At 42.6% G+C, this 18,697-nt stretch overlaps 1 protein-coding gene across 5 annotated transcripts in view; it reads left to right on the forward strand.

Moving 5' to 3' along the window:
• pou2f2b (POU class 2 homeobox 2b) overlaps positions 1-18,697 on the forward strand; it is a 59,783-nt gene that overhangs the window by 31,191 nt on the left and 9,895 nt on the right. For 4 of the 5 annotated variants that reach the window (XM_079343058.1, XM_079343057.1, XM_079343054.1 and 1 more), the window contains exons 2-3: positions 18,005-18,070; positions 18,359-18,393. In XM_079343058.1, the coding sequence (XP_079199184.1) occupies positions 18,005-18,070; positions 18,359-18,393 (101 nt within the window). Of the gene's footprint in view, positions 1-13,062; positions 13,246-18,004; positions 18,071-18,358; positions 18,394-18,697 lie in introns of those variants that run through there. The other variant, XM_079343056.1, reaches the window with a different exon arrangement.

Here is an 18,697-nt window from a genome sequence, read left to right on the forward strand (position 1 = left end):
AGCTACACACACACACACACACACACACACACACACACACACACACACACACACACATAAACAAACAAATACAAACTCCAGACCAGTTCACAGCACACTGAGTTGTTCAGCGACCCTGACCCTGTTTTCTGCTGCTGAAAGCCTAGAAGTTCAGGATGGCTTACCAGTGCTTTGATTAAGCACTGCCTGTGTCTCTCACACCACTTGATCAAAAAAGAAAAGCTGTGTTTTTATCAGGTTTTTTTGTAAGCTTTTACTGGATGTGGGCTCTACATGTCTCATAGAAATCAGAGCTTTCAGTCATTTTTGTCATTTCTTTGCGAGCAAAATTCTGTCTAACTAGAAAATGGATCATTTAAGGATGCCAAACATGACTTCCACATCACAGAAAAGTTTCGGGGGGGTTTTTCTCTCTTTTTTTTCACATGACACTGGTTCTGTTGTTGCTGCTGTATTTCTTTGTTTTCTACATGTTCTATATGGTACAGTAGATCAGATTGTCACCATGGAATCAGTGTCTTCAGGACTTGTTTTGTGTTCAGCTCCATGTGCCAGCATGAAGCTGTGCATGGCGATCTTGTGCATGGAAGCCCCTGTCACTGTGCACACACTGTTGTACTCTTGAATTGTGTGTGTGTGTGTGTGTGTGTGTGTGTGTGTGTGTGTGTGTGTGTGTGTGTGTGTGTGTGAGTGAGCTGTGCAGGGGGTGATATATATTCAGGCAGCTCATGCATTATGGAGAGTGTAGGTGAGAGCGTCTAAATGTGAACTGCTGGTATGTGGAGGGTTCAGGGCCAATCTCACCGAAGCCTTTTGTATTCGCATAGCATCTCCATTTCAAATCGGCCTGTCAAAAGACACCACCATGTTTTATTCAGCAACAGATATTGATCACATATTATGCATACATACCAAATCTATATTGAATGCCAAATTCAAGCCTTTGATATGTATATGGTTTCAGCTTTTGGAATATGCCGCATGCAGAACTGAGGTGTTTGTTATGTGCATAAACTTTGCAAGGCTTTGGTGATGCAAAATTTCTTTTTTTTTTATTCCTACAGCTGCTGTTTTTGATGTGGTGACAGTATGCAGTCATGTTGATCAGGCATTAAAGTTAGGAGCTGGGAATGACTTGTTTACCAGTCAAAGGTAGGACAGAGGTGGGCAGAGTGCATCCGTTCAGCTGCTGTGTGGACTCTGCATCGTCTGCGGGGACAGGGTAGAGTTTGCCGAGGTCAGAATGGCACGACGATTCTTTCCTTTGGGCTCAGCGTGTGTGTTCATTACTCCAACGCCTCTGAAGACCAAAGTGCTCGTTGTGTGCTTCAACTTCAATTTGTCAATCCACTTACAGAGCTTCTATCTTCTTGCTCCAAATGACCTCCAAGCAACCATATACATTAACAGCCTACATTTCACTACACCAACGTCCCTTTGTCCATCAACATGTTTTTCCATCTATAGTTCTCCATGTGTTAAAGTGGAGACCCGAGGCCATCTCTCGCTCTCTATCATGTGCCCATTTTTACCATCAAGCTGCATCGGTGCCGCACTAAATCTCCCTTCTCTAAATGACTGGAGTGGATGAGAGGTCACTGTATATATAGGGGAATGGGGGAGGAGGACAATGCAGGCTTCATCTGTGATGGAGCTGGCTTTTTCACCTCTTTATGAGCTGGGAAGGTAAACGCTGGTTTGTTGGGGAATTAACCTGACTTTCTTCTTTCTGAGGATGAACTCAAACTCTTATTAGCTATCACTTTTGCGCCTCTTGAATTTTTTTTTCAACCATCTTGACCACCCCACTCTCTCTTAGTACTCTGTTCCCTTAGCGACCGTTTCCAAGGTGCCCAATCCCAAGGGCTGGAGGAGGGGTCCAGTGATGTCATGCATGCATAACTCTACACCTGTAATTCACGTTGTCTTTCCTTCCTGTCTATATTTGTCATATTTTTCTTTCCTTCCTTCTTCCTCCTTATATTTTTTCGTCAACTATTTTTTGTCCTTTTCGCTAAATCTGAAATGCTTTTGGGCACTTTACCCCTCTCCTCCTCTATGGCTTTATTACACCTCTGCAAAACTGCTTTAACAGCATCTTCCCACCAAACTAAAATCCCCACTTGTTTCAGAATCACTTTGTTGTGTTCTGGGTTTTTTTTTTTTTTTTTTTTAACTTCTCATAATGTTTGTTTTATTTCAACGGTTCAGGAGCAGTGATGCTTCTCTGTTCACTAGCTGTTAAGAGACAGACAGTAGAGCCGCCCTCTGTCCTCAGTGTACATGGCTTTCTACATCTGCTCCATGTTTAAAAGGTCATTTGTCAAATCTGACATTTTCTGCCCTTACCAAAGGTTTCCTCAATATCCAGGCTGGCTCTCCCATTCAGAGTTTATGTTTTTCATTTATTTATTTTCCTGGTATAAACCTTTTCTGACAATACGTTTCTCTTCAGTGTCAAAAGATATCAAAAGAGTGGGAGGCTGAATTCTATCATCTTGTAACGTTCAATAAAGTAAAGAAAGACAGATGTGGTCCCCTGTGCTGGTGGTGTGTGTGTGTGTGTGTGTGTGTGTGTGTGTGTGGTTTTGTATTTTTGTGAGTGTGTAAATATCTGTCTGTGTGTTGCCTGGGTAATGATGCCAAAGATTCTGTCAAATGTAAGTTACAACAGGAAGTGGAGTGGTTGGGCAATTATACGCACACTCAAAGGGGTCTGATTGGGGATGTGTGTGTGCGTGTGTGTGTGTGTGTGTGTGTGTGTGTGTGTGTGCGCGTGTGTGTGTGCGCGTGTGTGTGTTGTATGTATGTATGTTTTTACTCAGCACGGGTTGTCACTCTGCTGTTTCCCTGCATGTCCCTTTTGTTCCACCCTTATTCCACCATCTTGGTTTTTGTCCCAGACAAAAAGAGAACCCAGAGCAAGACCCCCTACCTGAACACAGCCTCCCTCCTGATAGTTTTCAAAGCTCCCCCTCAAACACACACTCTGCCCCTCTCTCATCTCAGCTATTTCTTATAGTGCTTTCTTTCCGAAATTCAAAATAGCCTCACACACATTACCATAAGAGAGTCATGCCTGTAAGCATTCTGCAAAAGAACAACTTACAATGAAAACAAACATTTTACTGCTCTAAACAGTAACATTAATAAATCATCAAATCATTTAAAAAGATGATGAAGAAAGAGTAAAGAATAGAAATTAAAAATCTAAACAATGGTATTTAATGTGTTGTTGTTGTTGTCTTTTTTGGGCCTTCATTTTTTACTCTCTTGAAACAAATGAAGTTTTGTTTTTTTAAAGAACTTGGTTCCTATGTCTTGGCTAAAGCATGTAGCAGGAAGCGTTGCTCTATTCACCAGGTCATCAGGAACAGCACAGCAGTTTTTCAGTGGAGTTGTCATGGGTTGTATTGAAGGTCTAATAACAAAGTCTTGTATTTCTTACAAATTAAGCAGCTTATATCAGCAGTTCACAGTTAACACATCCACGTCTTCTTCTTTTTTTCCCCCGTCAGGTATGTCTGGGTTGCCAGGTTTGTCTCTGTCCCACAGTCTCAGTGGTCAGGATGTGGTCACTCAGTGTGTATTAACTCAATCTCTCTTTCAGTCTCTGCTCAGCTGTGAGCTGTGGTGATGCAAGGACTCTGGTGGGCTTGTTGAATGAACTCTGTGGTTGTGCTGACAAATCAATGATAAAGAGTAATGACATCAACAATGTAATGTATCTCCCTGTGCTTTCATTGACTCTCCCCTTCTCTCCCTCAAATTCCCCTCTTAACATTGATGCCACCTTGGGTTTGAACTTCACTTTGCACTATAAACTGTGTTTCCATCTCTTTGTTTGTCATTATAAGTACTTTTTATCTCCCTGGTTTGTTTCTCTCTATTGGTCTGTCTATCGTCTAACTCCCTCTCTCACCCCCTCTCCCTTTCTCCCTCCCTCTCTCTCTCTATTGATCCAGTCATAGTTTTCTCAGTCTTCACAGTACTGGGCCGCTCTAATCAATACAGATAATTGTCTGCTCTCTCTCGATGCCAAACATAGTCTCCCCTTCTTCCCTCACCCTCCCTCCCTCCTTCCCTTTTTATCAATGAACCCCAGTCTTCTCTCACCCCTCCTCACCCACCCCGCCCTCCACCCCCCTACAGACGGGGATTCCCCCTCCCTTAATGACGGGAGATAACCTGCTTTCTTTACCGATTTTCTCCCACCCGCCTTCCCCCACGCACATCCCTGCCTCACCCACTACCTCCCTTTCCTCCCTCGTTCATCGATTACCGTGAGAGTCGGGGCCTGGCCCGCCCGCCCTCGAGATGTAAACACACACAGCGCTCATGTTGTGGTTTAGTTGTCGTTCGACCGCTTATTGTGCGTGGGCCTTTTGGTTAATCAGGTGGATCCAGTGCTTTTACCTGGTGTCAGACGCTAACTTTGTGGACCTGGACCTGTGACTGAGTAGGATGGTGTTGTACCTTCAACATCACCCAAAGAAACCAATACTTTTGCTTGACAGTTAAAGGCCCAAATTCAGATTCTCCGTTATGAAGTTCGATCTTGAAAAGAAGCTGACACAACAGTTTTGGGGTTTTTTTTATGGCCGGGAATAAGAGCCTTCAATAACCCAGCAAAAGTTTTCATTTTATTTATATGGCACAAAATCAGAAATTGGTCTCTGTGGGCTTTATGATCTTTTAGACGTTAGATGTACCATCCTTAGGCACGAAAACTACAGACACCCCCCCCCACACACACACTCCCCCAACCAAAAAAAACAAACAACCCTTTACCAGAAAAAAAAAACCAAAAAGAAAAACCTCCAGAAGAGCTACAGAGAAGGGATCGTTCATTCAGGATGGACAGAGGACCAATAAGTGTTTTGTATACAGAGAAAACAAGACAAGTATATTAGAATACCGATATGGAGAAACTGAACAAAAATATAAAGTAAATAATGTGCCCAACATATCAAGTAAATATTAAGTCTAATAAAAACTGAGATAAAATGTAAAAGAGGAAAGTCTGTAGCGAACAAGCCTATGTCCACAGTTGCACCCAGAGCAGCTTTGATATTCTGCTTCTACATATGAAATCGTGCGTGTTTAATAATGCATCCAGCCAACAAGGCCGGTTACAGGCCTGCAAGGTTATTGTGCTGTGTGTCTGTGTGTGCAGGTGCATGTGTTTTTCTGTTCTTCTGTGAATCAGACTTGTATTCAGTATCCAGCAGAAGTCTCGGATGTATACTGTATCGCTGCACTCAATCTGAAGCCGCACGTAAACCACACAGGCAATATCAATGACAATATATATACAGTATGTATCTTATGTTTACACAAATATCTCACATCCACTCACATCTGCTGCTGCTGATAGCTGAGGAATTGCTGTGTTTCTGTTTGGTCTTTACCACAAGAGGAGTAAGTGAGATGGAGTTGGAAGAGGAAAGAAGCCTTTCCATCATGTCGCTCTAAAAAATAAGATGATTTTCCTGCATTATGGGAAAACTGAGGAAAGCGAGATCCAATCATTTGTATTTGAATTGTGAAGGGCGGATCAGACTCTTATGAATATGTTTGTGCATTGCTGAGTTATCTGTATGATTGCATGTGTGTGTGTCTGTGTGTAAACTTGTTTTTATTTTCGACCATTTGTGCTTGTGCACCTCTGAGACAAACGCGGAGTGAGTCTGGAGGCTAGGCTGTGGTTAACACGTGTGTGATCAGACTAAGCAGGGCTTAAAAGGGCCAGCAGCAGGATCAAGAGGAGAAAAGATGGGTGGAGGAGAGATGAGGAAAGAGGGGGTATATTGTCCTGGGGGGTGGGTTAGTGGTCTGATGGGAGACAGCAGGGATCCTCCACTCCCCCTGGGAGTTGAACCTTCAACCCCCTAACCTTCCTCTAGCCCTCTGGTCATGGACTTGAACTCTGTAACCCCCTGATGGACAATCTGTTCTTCTCCCCAGTCTCACTGCAGTGTTGTGCATGTCATTAATGGATAAATAGGATATATGTGTGTGTGTGTGTGTGTGTGTGTGTGTGTGTGTGTGCGCGTGTGTATGTGTGTGTGTTCAGGTGGTTGGTCAGTTGGCTCTGGCTTTGGCGTTGGGTCGTGCCCCTTTTTATTTAAGGCGTTTCTCACAGAAGAGGTGAAAAAGATGCCTTTTTTATTTTATGTCTCTGATATCTCTCGATGCTTCGTTCAGATTTGTTAGGAGATTTTTTTAAAGCTTGCGTGAGGTTTATTTTGCACTCATTGGTATTTGAGAAGAGAATTCAATGCAAATCGTATGTGAACACTTAAAGTCCTTCGCAGTGTGTCTGTGTGTGAAAGTTTATGCATGAAAGTTTATGCGTGCTTGGACTTGGATCATGCTTCACCTGTTTGGAATCAAAGTCTTTCTCGACTCGGAAAAAATGGAGATACAACAGTGAGGAGGACAGGACAGGGGACAGTTGGTGAGAGAAGGGAAAGGAGATGAGAAAGATGAGGAGGAAGAAAAGAAGAGGAAGGGGTGTGATATATTCCTCTTGGCTGCATTTTTACTCTCCTTTATTTCCCAATTTTTCCCTTGCTTGTGTTTGTGGGCTTTGTTTATTTGATCACAGTTCCATTCATAGTCTGGAAGAATCCAGGCGCCTCCATCTCTCTTTCATTCAATTGCTCTTTCTCTCTGGCTTTCCTCGCGCTCTCCCTCTTCTAACCTTTGAGAATAAGAGCCTTGAATTTGAATTTCAGAGCAAGCTAGCCAGCAAGAGTCAGGTTTGGAAAGAGGAGGAGAAAGAGGAGGAGGAGGAGGGGGTGTGCATTGAGAGCTGGCGGGGGCGGGCGGGGGGGGGGGGTTGTTGAAGCAGTGGTCGTTGAGAAAGGGCCTGCTCTGCGCGTCCCCCGGCCTCCCCCCTCAACGGGGCCCCGATCGATACAAACTCGGAGCAATAAAGCTTTCCCCCTGTCATCTCTGCAGAATACAAAGCAGAATAGAGAGAGGGAGAGAGAAAGAGAGGGGGAGAGAGAAAAAGAGAGAGAGGTGAAAAGCTGTTCCGCTAGCCAGACCAATTTCCTAACCCCCCTCCTCCTCCTTGCTCGCTTCACCACCATCTCCCCAACACACCATCACCACCACCTCCATCACCCCCTTTCCTTACCTCCTTCATTTTATCTATCGCTCTTTTACCTCTCTCCCCAAATGCACACCATATCCCCCTGACTGTATAGCTGAGTAGCTATCTCTCCATAATAAATACAGCATGAATAAAGTATACAATACATTCCCTGTTTCCCAAACTATTGCAAAGAAAAAGCTACAAAAAGGCCAAAACGAGGGAAGAAAAGTGTCTGTGCGAAAGAGGTTAAAACAACCAGACTGGATGGAAAAGAAGAAGGAAGGATAGTTATATCTGGGGATAACATGTGAGTGTGTTTGGAGGTGAGGGGGCAGAAATCTGGGATATGGTAATAAAAGGAGGGAGGGAATGGGGGAGAGGGATTGCACCCAGAGAAAGATGGATGTAGTGATACAGGTAGAGGGAAGGCGGAGGAATATTGATGAGGAGGGGGAGGAGGGGTGGTAGAGGAAGAGTCAAAATGTGTGAGGACCCGGGGAGAGAGAGAGCGAGAGGGAGAGAGGGTGAGGGGTCAAACAGCAATCCCTTAAATTGAGAGCCAATTACTCTAATTGTAATCTGGATTCAAGACATAGAGACACAGCAGTGACAGACCACTCACAGCAACACCCTCACACACATGCAGACAAAAGACAGCGCGTGTTGTGTATATCTCTCTACATGCTTTGAAACTGTGCAGATGTGCATGCATTTTATGTGTGCTTGTGTGTGCGTGTGTGCGTGTGTGTGTGTGTGTGTGTGTGTGTGTGTGTGTGTGTTGTGTGTGTGTCCTTTTCTCCATTCTTCTCCTCTGAATGGCTGTGCAGGAGTCAGCCTGCCAATCAACTATTGTACTCTTGTCAATTTAATAATATTTCTGTGCGCTGACCTCCACACTTACAGCCATCGCTCTGTACGTGTGTGTGTGTGTGTGTGTGTGTGTGTGTGTTTTGTGAGTGTGTTCCTATATATTTCTCTCTCTCCCTCTTTCACCTCAGTCTCACCCCCGCCCCTCCCTCCCCCCTTATATCCCCCCCCCATGGTCCCTGTCTCTCATTCTCTCCTTTATTAGAAGAAGATAGTGCGAATCCTTCATCTCTCCTCCACTAATTCTCTCTGTTATTGTCCCTCCGTTTGGCCCTCCGTCTTCTCGCACTCCTTCACTTGTGTCCTCCTTTTCCTTTTTTACCATGATCTATATTGCTAACGCTTGCTCTTGTTCTTTCTCTCTCTTCCTCTCCCTCTATCCAGATCTTCTTTTCTCTCTCAGACCTCATCCCTCCCTCTGCATCTTAACTTCCGCTGTCTAATCCTCTTCTCTCAGGCCAACTCCTCCTGCCTCATTTCAACACTGTTTATTTTTGCTTTTTCATCATCATAGGCTCATTTTGTCAACTTCATGCCCCCCTCTCATTCCTCACCCTCCCTGCATCCTTCCTTTCTTCCTTTCTCATCCCTCTCTCTCTCTCTCTCTCTCTCTCTCCCTCCACCCTACTCGTTCCCTGGGGAGGTCAGTAATAATGGTAGTGATGGAGTGAGAGAGGGAGGTGCGATTATTGTCTTGTCGGGAGTCAGAGGAATCGATCGGCCCAGAAATATGAGGCGCGAGAAAGAGCCGCTGTGTCAGATACAATAACCACCCGCTCCCGGGGGCTTACACACACACATTTAGAAACACACATACAACATACAGACACATCCACGTATTCGACACCACCATACACATTTATTTAGTTTGACGCAAGTGCAGACACTAACACGCACACACATTTGTAGCATCTTTCTTTTTCATTAACGCAATGCTCACACATCCCTCTTCTTCTTCTTTTTATTTTTCTTCTTCTTCTGTGGTGGAGGACTGAGGCAAGGCAGCCCAATCATCTACATGCTTTGATCTGAGACGGAGGGCAGAAGTAGATCTGTTCTGATCATTCTTCATGCACGGATAAAGGGCAAGGCGAGGAAAATCGCTCACACACCTTTCACTCTACGTAGCTATAAACAGACATAAACACACAAATACACGCACACGGCGCACACACTGAGACCTTTCACTGCTGTTGCCTGGCAACGTGGCCGAGTGTCCAATCCGGAGTGGAGAACAGTGGCCAGTGATGTCACAGCTGCTGCTGACCAGCAGGTTTGAGAGAAAGAGAGAAAGAGAAAGAGAAAGAGGCGAAGTGAAAGTTTAAAAAGGAGAAAAAAATGGGATTGGTTGTTAAAAAAGTGTGGTGAAGATGAGGAGGTTTGAGTGAGATGAAGCAGATCAGCTGAGGAGCACAGAACGAGGGGAAAAAGAAGACTTTGGGAAAGAAGAAGTAGAAAGAGATGAACATTTCTGTAGCTAAAGTGAATATTTTTGCATATGAATTAATAGAATTAGGTCTTCTACGACACAACAGTTGGTGTAAATAGACACCTCGTGAAGTGGCCTTGACACTCCTTGAGCTATAAAGGCCACCAGTCCCTCCCAGTAGACCCTCAGCTCTTGTGTCAGGTGAAGAGGAAGAAGACGTGGAAGAACAGGGAGTGATAGGAGCGAAAGAAAAAGATTTGAGTTTCAACCTTGGTTGCGCCGTGGGAGAGAGCGGTGTCTGTCTAGACAAGCCCGGCTCCCTATGGGCTGAGAGATGATATAGAGAGGAGGGAAACGGTGTGTGTGAGAGAGAGAGAGAGAGAGAGAGAGAGAGAGAAAGGGATGGAGGGGTGGAGGGCCGGAGGAAAAGGAGCGATTGAGTGGTATTAGGACAGGAGAGGAATAGGTGTTGTAAAGGTGTGGGTGGTTGTGTATGTGTGTGTGTGAGCTTGTGTCGGTCCCACGGCAGCCAACAGTGTGAGTGTGTTTTAGCCCCTGCTGCTTCTCATACAAACCTCAACCTCTGTAGTCTACACACTGCTAGACCTACTGTTTATAATCCCGCAACTCCTCATGGGGGCTACACCTGCACATCCACACACATCTAAACACCAGGCAGGATTTGAAATCTTTCACCTTGCAGGATAGAGTCTTTCAGGAGGACTGTGTCCAGGACTTGGTGGGTCCGTCACTGAGCTGCTCTCTGTCCCCTCTATAAGCAGAGGAATATGATGGATTACATGAATTAGAGCTGGTGTGCCCGAGGCCCGAGGCTGCACTAGATATAGGAGGACCCGAGTCGTAGAGAGATGCTGAACTGGTTTGGAGGCCCCACATTTGTCCCTGGGATGACCCATTACAGGCACAGCCTCCTCCCACCGTCATCACCCCCAGCAGCTTTCAACCTTTCTCTCTCTCTATTCTTCTCTTTCACCATCATTCCTATGATCTTTCCATTCTGTGTTATTCCTGGGGTTTTTTTCTTTACTATTCCACTTTTGAGCCCGGTTAGTAAACCCCCATCCTCTCTCCCTGCCTCTCCCTCTCTGACAGTGGAGTGATTGATGGCACTCTAGAGGCCCCTGCCTCCCCCCTCCTCCTCCTCCTCCTCCTCCTCCCTCGGGTCTCACTATCAGATTGTATGTGTGTGTATATATATGTGCGAGTTGATGTGTTTCTTTATTATTGTACAAGCATATCTTCCTTGACCATAACAAACTCCTAAATATATCTCATATTTTCTTATAAGTAACTCAAATGAAACAATTCCTCAATCATTTTTTATTCTTTCAGTCAAAAGATATTGAAGTATAATATTTGCTGATATTTTTAATATTATTAAGACGATTTGCAGTAGACTCAACATCATTAAAGTGTCATGGCAAGAGTGGGGTTGGGTAGGGTCTCCATGGTAACCAAGGCTTGGACCTCCTTTGGGCAGGAAGGCCCCCCATGACCATGAACTATACAACACATTATAAATACACACACAAACAAAGGACACTTAAATTTCACTGCCCTTTATTGTACCTATCCAAACAAGCTGACACACGCACACACACACACAGGCACACACACACACACATACACACACACACAAAGACAGACAAGTTGGTAGTTATGTGGTTAGATTGGAGTTTGAACAAAGGTCATGGCCAAAGCCAGGCTGCCCAGACGACCTTTGACACCAAGAAACGCCTCCTCTCCAACGCGCAGTCTGTCACCGGCTTCGGCAGGCCTGGCCGAGGGATTCACTCATCATACAAAGATCCACAAGCACACTTTCTCGCTCACTGCTGATTATCACAGGCAGATAAACAGACGTGTTCATTGGTGCCTGGTGATGCCAAACAGAATCAGGAATATATTGTAAGCGATTTAATTGATTGAAATGAAAAATGTGTCTTCAGGCTGTTTGACTGCTGCCTGGAATGCAGGTGTTTGGCTGTGATGCATTTGTTTGATTAACACAACAACAACATTTAAACTACGAATTTGAGAAAGCATTATGCTTGTAGGGCTGTCAACAATTTTACTTGTAATTATCAGTCTAGCCGCAGGTTATTGCTGGAGAAATTACTGATTTCTTTTATCATGATATTTTTATCCTAAATCCCTTATAAAACAGTAAAATGACTCATCAAGATTTCTTCCTGCCATATACGTTATCTTAAATTCTTTGTTTCATCTCATCGTGTGGTTAAAAAAAAATTGGCAGGTTAAATTTCTGAAGATGGTTCATGACTAATTGACTAATAAGTCTATCTAACAACAACAAACATGCAGTTTGAGTCTAAACAAAGTTTCTGTCCTTATTTTGTCTTGATATACTTTTATGTAATATGTATGTGTTAGGATATCAGAGCTTTGTAAGTATTTAAGGACAGATAAAAAAAAAGATGTAACTCTATATAACTTAATGCCCTTTCGGTGCAGTATATGCTCTTCTCAGTAAGCGTCTCTGCAGCAGTACATTGGCCTGTTGTAAATCACCACATAAAGTATTTATAAGGTTAAACTTGGGAACTCTGCTGCCGTTAGCTTTTGAATTAGTGAACTCAGACCAAGGGAGAAGGACGGTGAGGGAGGGGGGTGATCAGGGCTCCACACTGGATCCATTCTTGCAGACGGAGCCTGTTTGTTCATCAGGATTAGAGAATCAAGAGTGCCACCTTGTGGTTTTGCACACCACCAGCAGTCTGACGTCCTCAGACGAATGCAGTGTTTCTGCTGAAATGTGCTTTTCTGCGTCCTCAATATTTAACTTCACTGATTTATCTTCCTCTTCGTAGTATGTGGGTGGTACTGATGATATCTCACCTGCAGTTTGTCTGTAATTTTCCACTTTCATGGCACATCTACGCAAAACATGGAGCTATTCTGTGGTGTATCAGTGTGTGGGGTGGTCAGTGTTACAGTGAGGCTTGTGACTGACTTTTTCTTTCCGCTCGGTGTCAGAGAGGAGCTGAGGCTGACAAACTTAGCCGAGGATGTCTCACTTATTCTCTTATAGTTACCCACCTCCCTCAACAGACCACCTTACACCCCCTGATGTCTCACTGACAACCACAGTCATGCGTCCACATGCTTATCACTGAACAGAGACTCTAATGACTCATGGTAAAAAAAAAAAAAGTCTGAGAGATGTTATTAAAATTGCTAAAATTTGAGAAAATAACTGTAAAAAGTTCATTTTGAAAGCTTTGAAAGGCACACAGGCTCACATGCTGTAAGTGTATCGCACAATCTTAGTTCAGAATGTCAAGCTTGCTGTTTTTTTCTTGTGTGAGGGAGCGTGTGTGAGTGTGTGTTTCCAGCATCGCCATCACTTTCCATCGGCACCCGTCATCCCCCTCTTTTTGACGCCACGTTTATCTCCTCCCTCTCCCACTCTCTAACCTCTTGTGTGTCCCCTCTTTTTCTCTCATTCTGTCTTTTTATTTACTGTTGTATTTTTCTCCGTGTGTGTGTGCTGAGTTCCTATTCTTTTGAGCTTACTTCCTGTTGTCTTGCAGGATGTGGGGGAGGAGGCGGGGCTTGGGGGTGTGGGCTGTCATGTGCGCTTCTAAGAGAGAGAGAGCAAGAGAGAGAGAGAAGGGAGAGAAAGAGAGTGATTCTCTCAACCATATGATTTAAAACACTCCTCCTTTTGGTGAGAGAGACAGAGAGAGGGAGAGTGAGAGTTTTTCTTTACGTAGCGCGCACACACACACACTCACACACACAGATATGACCAAGACAGCAGCAATAGCAGCAAAGGACTTCTCCAGTATGTGGTTGCCAGGTGAGTGACTGTCTGTGCAGCTCTTTCTCTCTCTACCGGCCTTCATTTACAGAGGCCAATTAAGCTGGGTGTGTGTGTGTGTGTGTGTGTGTGTGTGTGTGTGTGCGTGCGTGTGCGTACGTACGTGTGTCTCTATACTGTTGATTAATGCCACGGGGTGCAACAAGCTGGTCTAATTAGAGAACATCAAAGAGCGAGAGATGGGACGAAGAGAAAGATGTGGAGGGAGGGAGGGATGGATGGACGCCTGTCACAGACAGAGGGAAAGGTCAGGCACCTATCCAGTCCATAGCCTCTCTGACTCAGTGTCTTTGTGTGAGTGTGTGTGTATGTTCTTGTACTCAAACCTACTATCAATGTAAAAATGATTGTTGCAGGCCAAATATGTCGTTAGTCATTTTCAATATTGTGGTCATTTAAAAAAAAAAATGTTGGTAAAACATGTTTCCCTTTATTGTCACGCATTGCAGCAGTGTTAAACTTGTGTTAGTTTATAAATATTTCTCTTTAAAGGTTTCTTTTCCTCACAACTTTGAGACCAGTGTTAACTTTCTGTGTGTGGGTGTGTGTGTCCACTTTTATGAAGCACTCTATCTCTAAGAATAATGAATCTAGAATTGTAAAGAACAGATAATGGGGAAACACCTAAAACAATTGTTATCTCAGGAAAAAATAAAATAATAATAATTAACACCCCAAACAAAGCAAAACAAAATGTGCCTCCTCTATCAGTTTGTCCTCGTTGTAGTGGTCAGAGCATCATCGCTGCGAGAAGTGTCTGATAAAATCTCAGAGGACTGACAAATAGTTTTTAGAGAAAGTTTATCAGATTATTCAGACTCATCAATTACCAGAAATCATGTATGAAATGTCAAATAGGTCATATTTTCATCTTTTGGCGTCATGATGTGATTTATGATAAACAAAACATTCATGGACAGTGTATTTTGCTGATTGTTTATCAAGGAAGTGATTCATTTATTAAAAAAACCTCTGAGTCAAATCTTAACCTGACGCGGTCACTGCTGTGACCTCCCGTAACTCCGACCAGACTGACGCATCCTCAGCACCACACTGCATCCAACAAAAAATCACAATGTAAGTTAAACAATATTAGTGTGATCGTAAAGAAGCATATCGTCAACAAAGCCAAAATCAACCACTTTCATTGCTTAATTAATTCAGACAGTTAAGTACACTCAATAGTATTTGATTAAAGTCGATTTATTGGTTCAACAATTTGCTGTTTGAACCAGTTAGGAGGGGGAATAAAAGAAGAATATTTGAGTATGGTGTGGCTGAACAGGTGATTGTTCCACATTTAATTAGAATATGGTTGATATAGATTTCTTTCCTCCTGCATTTACAGCTTTATACATCTGCTCAAAGTGCGTCAATGCAGAAAGTGAAATTGATTTATTAATTAATTAATTTTTTTTAAGAAAAATTTTGAATTATTATGCATCGAATTTCTCCTGAGATGGAGATTTTGCCAAAATGACATCGGTCTAATTTCCAGCAGCATTTTTATTTATTTCAAAGGTTTTCAAAAAGCTTTATGAGGATTTACTCATTTGTTGTAAATAATTGGGGCAGTAAGCAATTTAAAGTCATAAAACTACCAACAGTGTCAGCAGTGCAGTCTGTAATGAAACGTCAACGATTTGATGATCAGCCTGCTGCTGCTGTTATGTCTCAAATCCTCTTCTGGCTTTGGATTTTATTGGATGTCGTTTAGCTTTTCTTTTTTTTTCCCCCCTAAATTATGCATCGACTTTTTTTCTTCACCCTCATACAGATGTGTTGAAGCTGCTGTGCTGGATAAGCTAATGTTTGAAATTTAAATGGAAAATACTTCTTTGCAATCAAAATCTGCACTCCTCTGTGCTGCTTGGTCTTTTTAAGTCTGTACTTACTAAACGTGATGACTCTAGTTCTCAGACACCCCCTTTTGATACTGGGCGTGTGTCCAGGAGTGGAGTTGGGGTGATGGTGAGGGAGGGGGGTCGGGGTAGTTGAAGTGAAGTTTCATCTCAGGCAAAATATCCAGAGTAGAATAACAGAAACAGTCCAGACTGAACACACACTTTGTTGTTCCTTGTTTCTGTTGCATCATTTATTTATGACACAGGATTATACAGCATTTCATTTCATTTGCTCTGTTTAAGACACTGTGTGCGTGTGTGTGCGTGTGCGTGTGTGTGTGTTTTAGCTTTTGTGTCTCACCAAGTCAGAGATAAACCAAAGCTTTGTTGTAAGATTAGCATAGCCTGTAGCAGATTAATGATGGACGAGGCAGGCATATCAATTCAACCTTGCACTTGTCATTTCTGATTTTTTTTTAACCCAAAGACGAAAAATGAGCAAGGAGTCTGCTCAAAAAAAACATGCCCCCAAATGTCATCCATATTAATAATTAAAAATGTAAAGATTTTCACAAAATGTTACTCTATTCTTGAAGTTGAAACTAGTTGTGTGTTTGTGCATGGGCAGTGTGTTGAGAAGAGAGGCAGGCTTTTGTAAGACAGAGTGAAAGAGAGGGAGAGAGCAGGCTAATATTAATAGCCACGCTGACAGTAAGTGTTGGGTTTAGCACTCTGCGTTCAACCCGGTACAAGGGGAAGTCGGGAGGGGAAGTGAGAAAAAGACACAGCATCTTGATATACTGTCCCACTACTGTATTACTGACCACATTATCCACCATGCTTCTGTCTGTAGGCCATTTTGTGCCATGAATCAATACACACCTTCGCCCGTGAGCGGGCTGTACTGTACAAGAGGCAGCGCTTAGGGAACGTCACCTTGCAGCTGTTTTTATGAGATGAACAATCATTTTATATGGTGGATTTGGCTTTGCTACTGAACACTGAAAGTGTAACACAAATAGTCCAATTAAATAAAAGGTAAACTTTGTTTTATGTTTTATATCAACTTAGGAAGTTTAAAACGTGAATCCTGAGAAGCAGACTTAACACATTTCAGGGCAGATTCAGTGAGTTTCACTGAAAATGAGGCAATTATGGACTGTCCTGTAACAAAAGGCAGAAGCTATTTATAAAGTTGGGAAAACCACAAATGGACTCTAATAATACGTTAACCAGATGTGTTTTGCATGCACATGGTCATGGCCAAATTAGTTTTTTGCAGAAGTCTGTTTTTTTTTTTTTTTTTTAAGGAAATCCTGCAGTCATTTAGTGTGTGTGTGTGTGTGTGTGTGTGTGTGTGTGTGTGTGTGTGTGTGTGTGTGTGTGTGTGTGTGTGTGTGTGTGTGTGTGTGTGTGTGTGTGTGTGTTTTCTCCCTGATTCCGGGTCCCCCTGTCCCTAAGATGCTGTATGTACCTAAGTCCACTGTCCTACTAAATGTTTAACAGGAAAGACATGTTTGGGCCTCCTTTGATCTGGGAGATGATGACATCCAGGTCATGGTAATCTCAGGCTAAGTCTCTAAAGGTTACTAGTTTCGAGTTGAAGAGCTTGAAAAGCTTTTTTGTCTCATTCAAAAAAACGTTTTAATTTCTTAACTGAACTGAAAAGTCTTTGTGATGAGAGGCACTTGTTGGGTTAATCTTTGACTATATCAGTATGTTTTTGTCTGTTTTTATTTACTTCATGAATGTTGCACTGAACTGATGCTTGGGATCTTTGCATCAGTGCAGTAGCGGTCAGTTGTTCAAGTTCATGTGCTTTATGTGTCACTGCTGCCCCCCAATGGTGAAAACAATGCTTGCTGGCATTACAGAAAGTCAAAAAATGTCTGTCTTTCAATTAAATATGAATAAATACGGCAAAAAGTGATGGAACAATTACAATGCACCGTGGCTGTTTGGTTAAATCTGCAGTATGAGGGAAAAACATAATGAAACCAGAAGGAGGGAAGAAGAAGAGAGGAGGAGGTGAAAGGCAACAGAGAAAAGGGAGGAGGGAGACTGAGAGTTTATTATGCAGGTGGCAGATATAATTAGTTGGTCGTTGGGCAGATTTGCATGTTTTCACAAAAGGGAAGTAGCTGTGCTTCTGTGTGTGTGTGTGTGTGTGTGTGTGTGTGTGTGTGTGTGTGTGTGTGTGTGTGTGTGTGTGTGTGTGTCTGCGGGTCTGTGTGTTTGTGGAGAGGGAGGAAAAAAAAGATTTCAAATGGACATAACAAAAAGTTGTTTTTCTGTTTTCAGGAAATCAAAAAAAGACTTTTGGAAGATGATTTCATTGATTAACAAATGATGCTTTACACACACACACACACACACTAGTATAGTGACAAACACAACCACACTCTTATGTTTTTTTATTTATTTATCTTTCTGCCAAAGTACCTAATTCTTTTTGTAATACACTGAGTTAAATTTATTGCCTACCTCATAACTCTGCTGCAGCCGTACGCTGCATTATAGTACCAACCAGGAAGTGATGTGGCCTTGTAATGAATGACATTTTTAGCACCGACTCCCTCCCACGTATACACATGAGTTAAATTTAGAACAAGCAAACACCTTTACTCGACCTTCTCCTATGTAAACCGCTGATTTGGAAAGTATGAATGAATGTGGGCTGAATTCAACTTGTGAATGATTCAGTCATATTGTTTATTGTACAGTGTGTAGGCCCAGACTGCGACCTGAAAACACTCAGCTCTAACCATCCTTTTCCTCTGTTGTCATCAGTATTCTTATCGACTTCTTTGTAAACATTTTCCTGATCGTCTGACACAGATTTAAGAATGAACATCACTGACTTCTTTGTGTATGTGTGTGTGTTTCTGTTATAGATATTAGGATGTCAAAGCCAGTAGAGGTGGAGAAAGTTGGGGCTGACTCACTGTTGGAGGGCTCTGGTAAGATGTGCTACAGATACAAATATCTATATTAGTGCACTACTTAAAAAGGTTTTGAGGAACAGATATAATTATTTTTTTATTACCAGATTACCAAATGTAATGGACAGGATATATATGGCATGATTCTATTTTCTTTTATGTATAGAAACATATCTTATGTCACAAAGTCCAAAAGTAGATCAGCTGTACTCCATTTTGAAAATGTGTTCCTGCTGGGTGTTTTTTTTTTTTTTTGGTACTCTAAAACGTGATCATTTCTCACTTTTTCCTTTACCTCCCACACAGATTCAGAGCGGAATGGACCTGAATCAAATCACCAGGTAGATCTGACTCTTGTGATTATTAGTATGATCTTCCACCCACTTTCACTTAAATGACTGATCTCACGAAAACAAACCAGGACTAATTTTCTTGAGGGCTAATTGTTTCTGTCATTAAGATTTTTTTTTTTTTTATTAAATACTAAAATGTATATGGTGTCCAAAAAAGGGTGGAAATGTGCATCACATTGTTTTTCAGAGAAAAAGCTACTGTCAAAATATAAGAATATATCATGGTTAATGAAAAAAAACAGAAGAGCAGAAAAACTTCACATTTAAGCAGTTTGAGATGGTGGCTGATTTG

The sequence above is a fragment of the Symphodus melops genome (assembly GCF_947650265.1).
Source record: "Symphodus melops genome assembly, chromosome: 5".
In the NCBI taxonomy this organism is placed as follows: domain Eukaryota; kingdom Metazoa; phylum Chordata; class Actinopteri; order Labriformes; family Labridae; genus Symphodus; species Symphodus melops.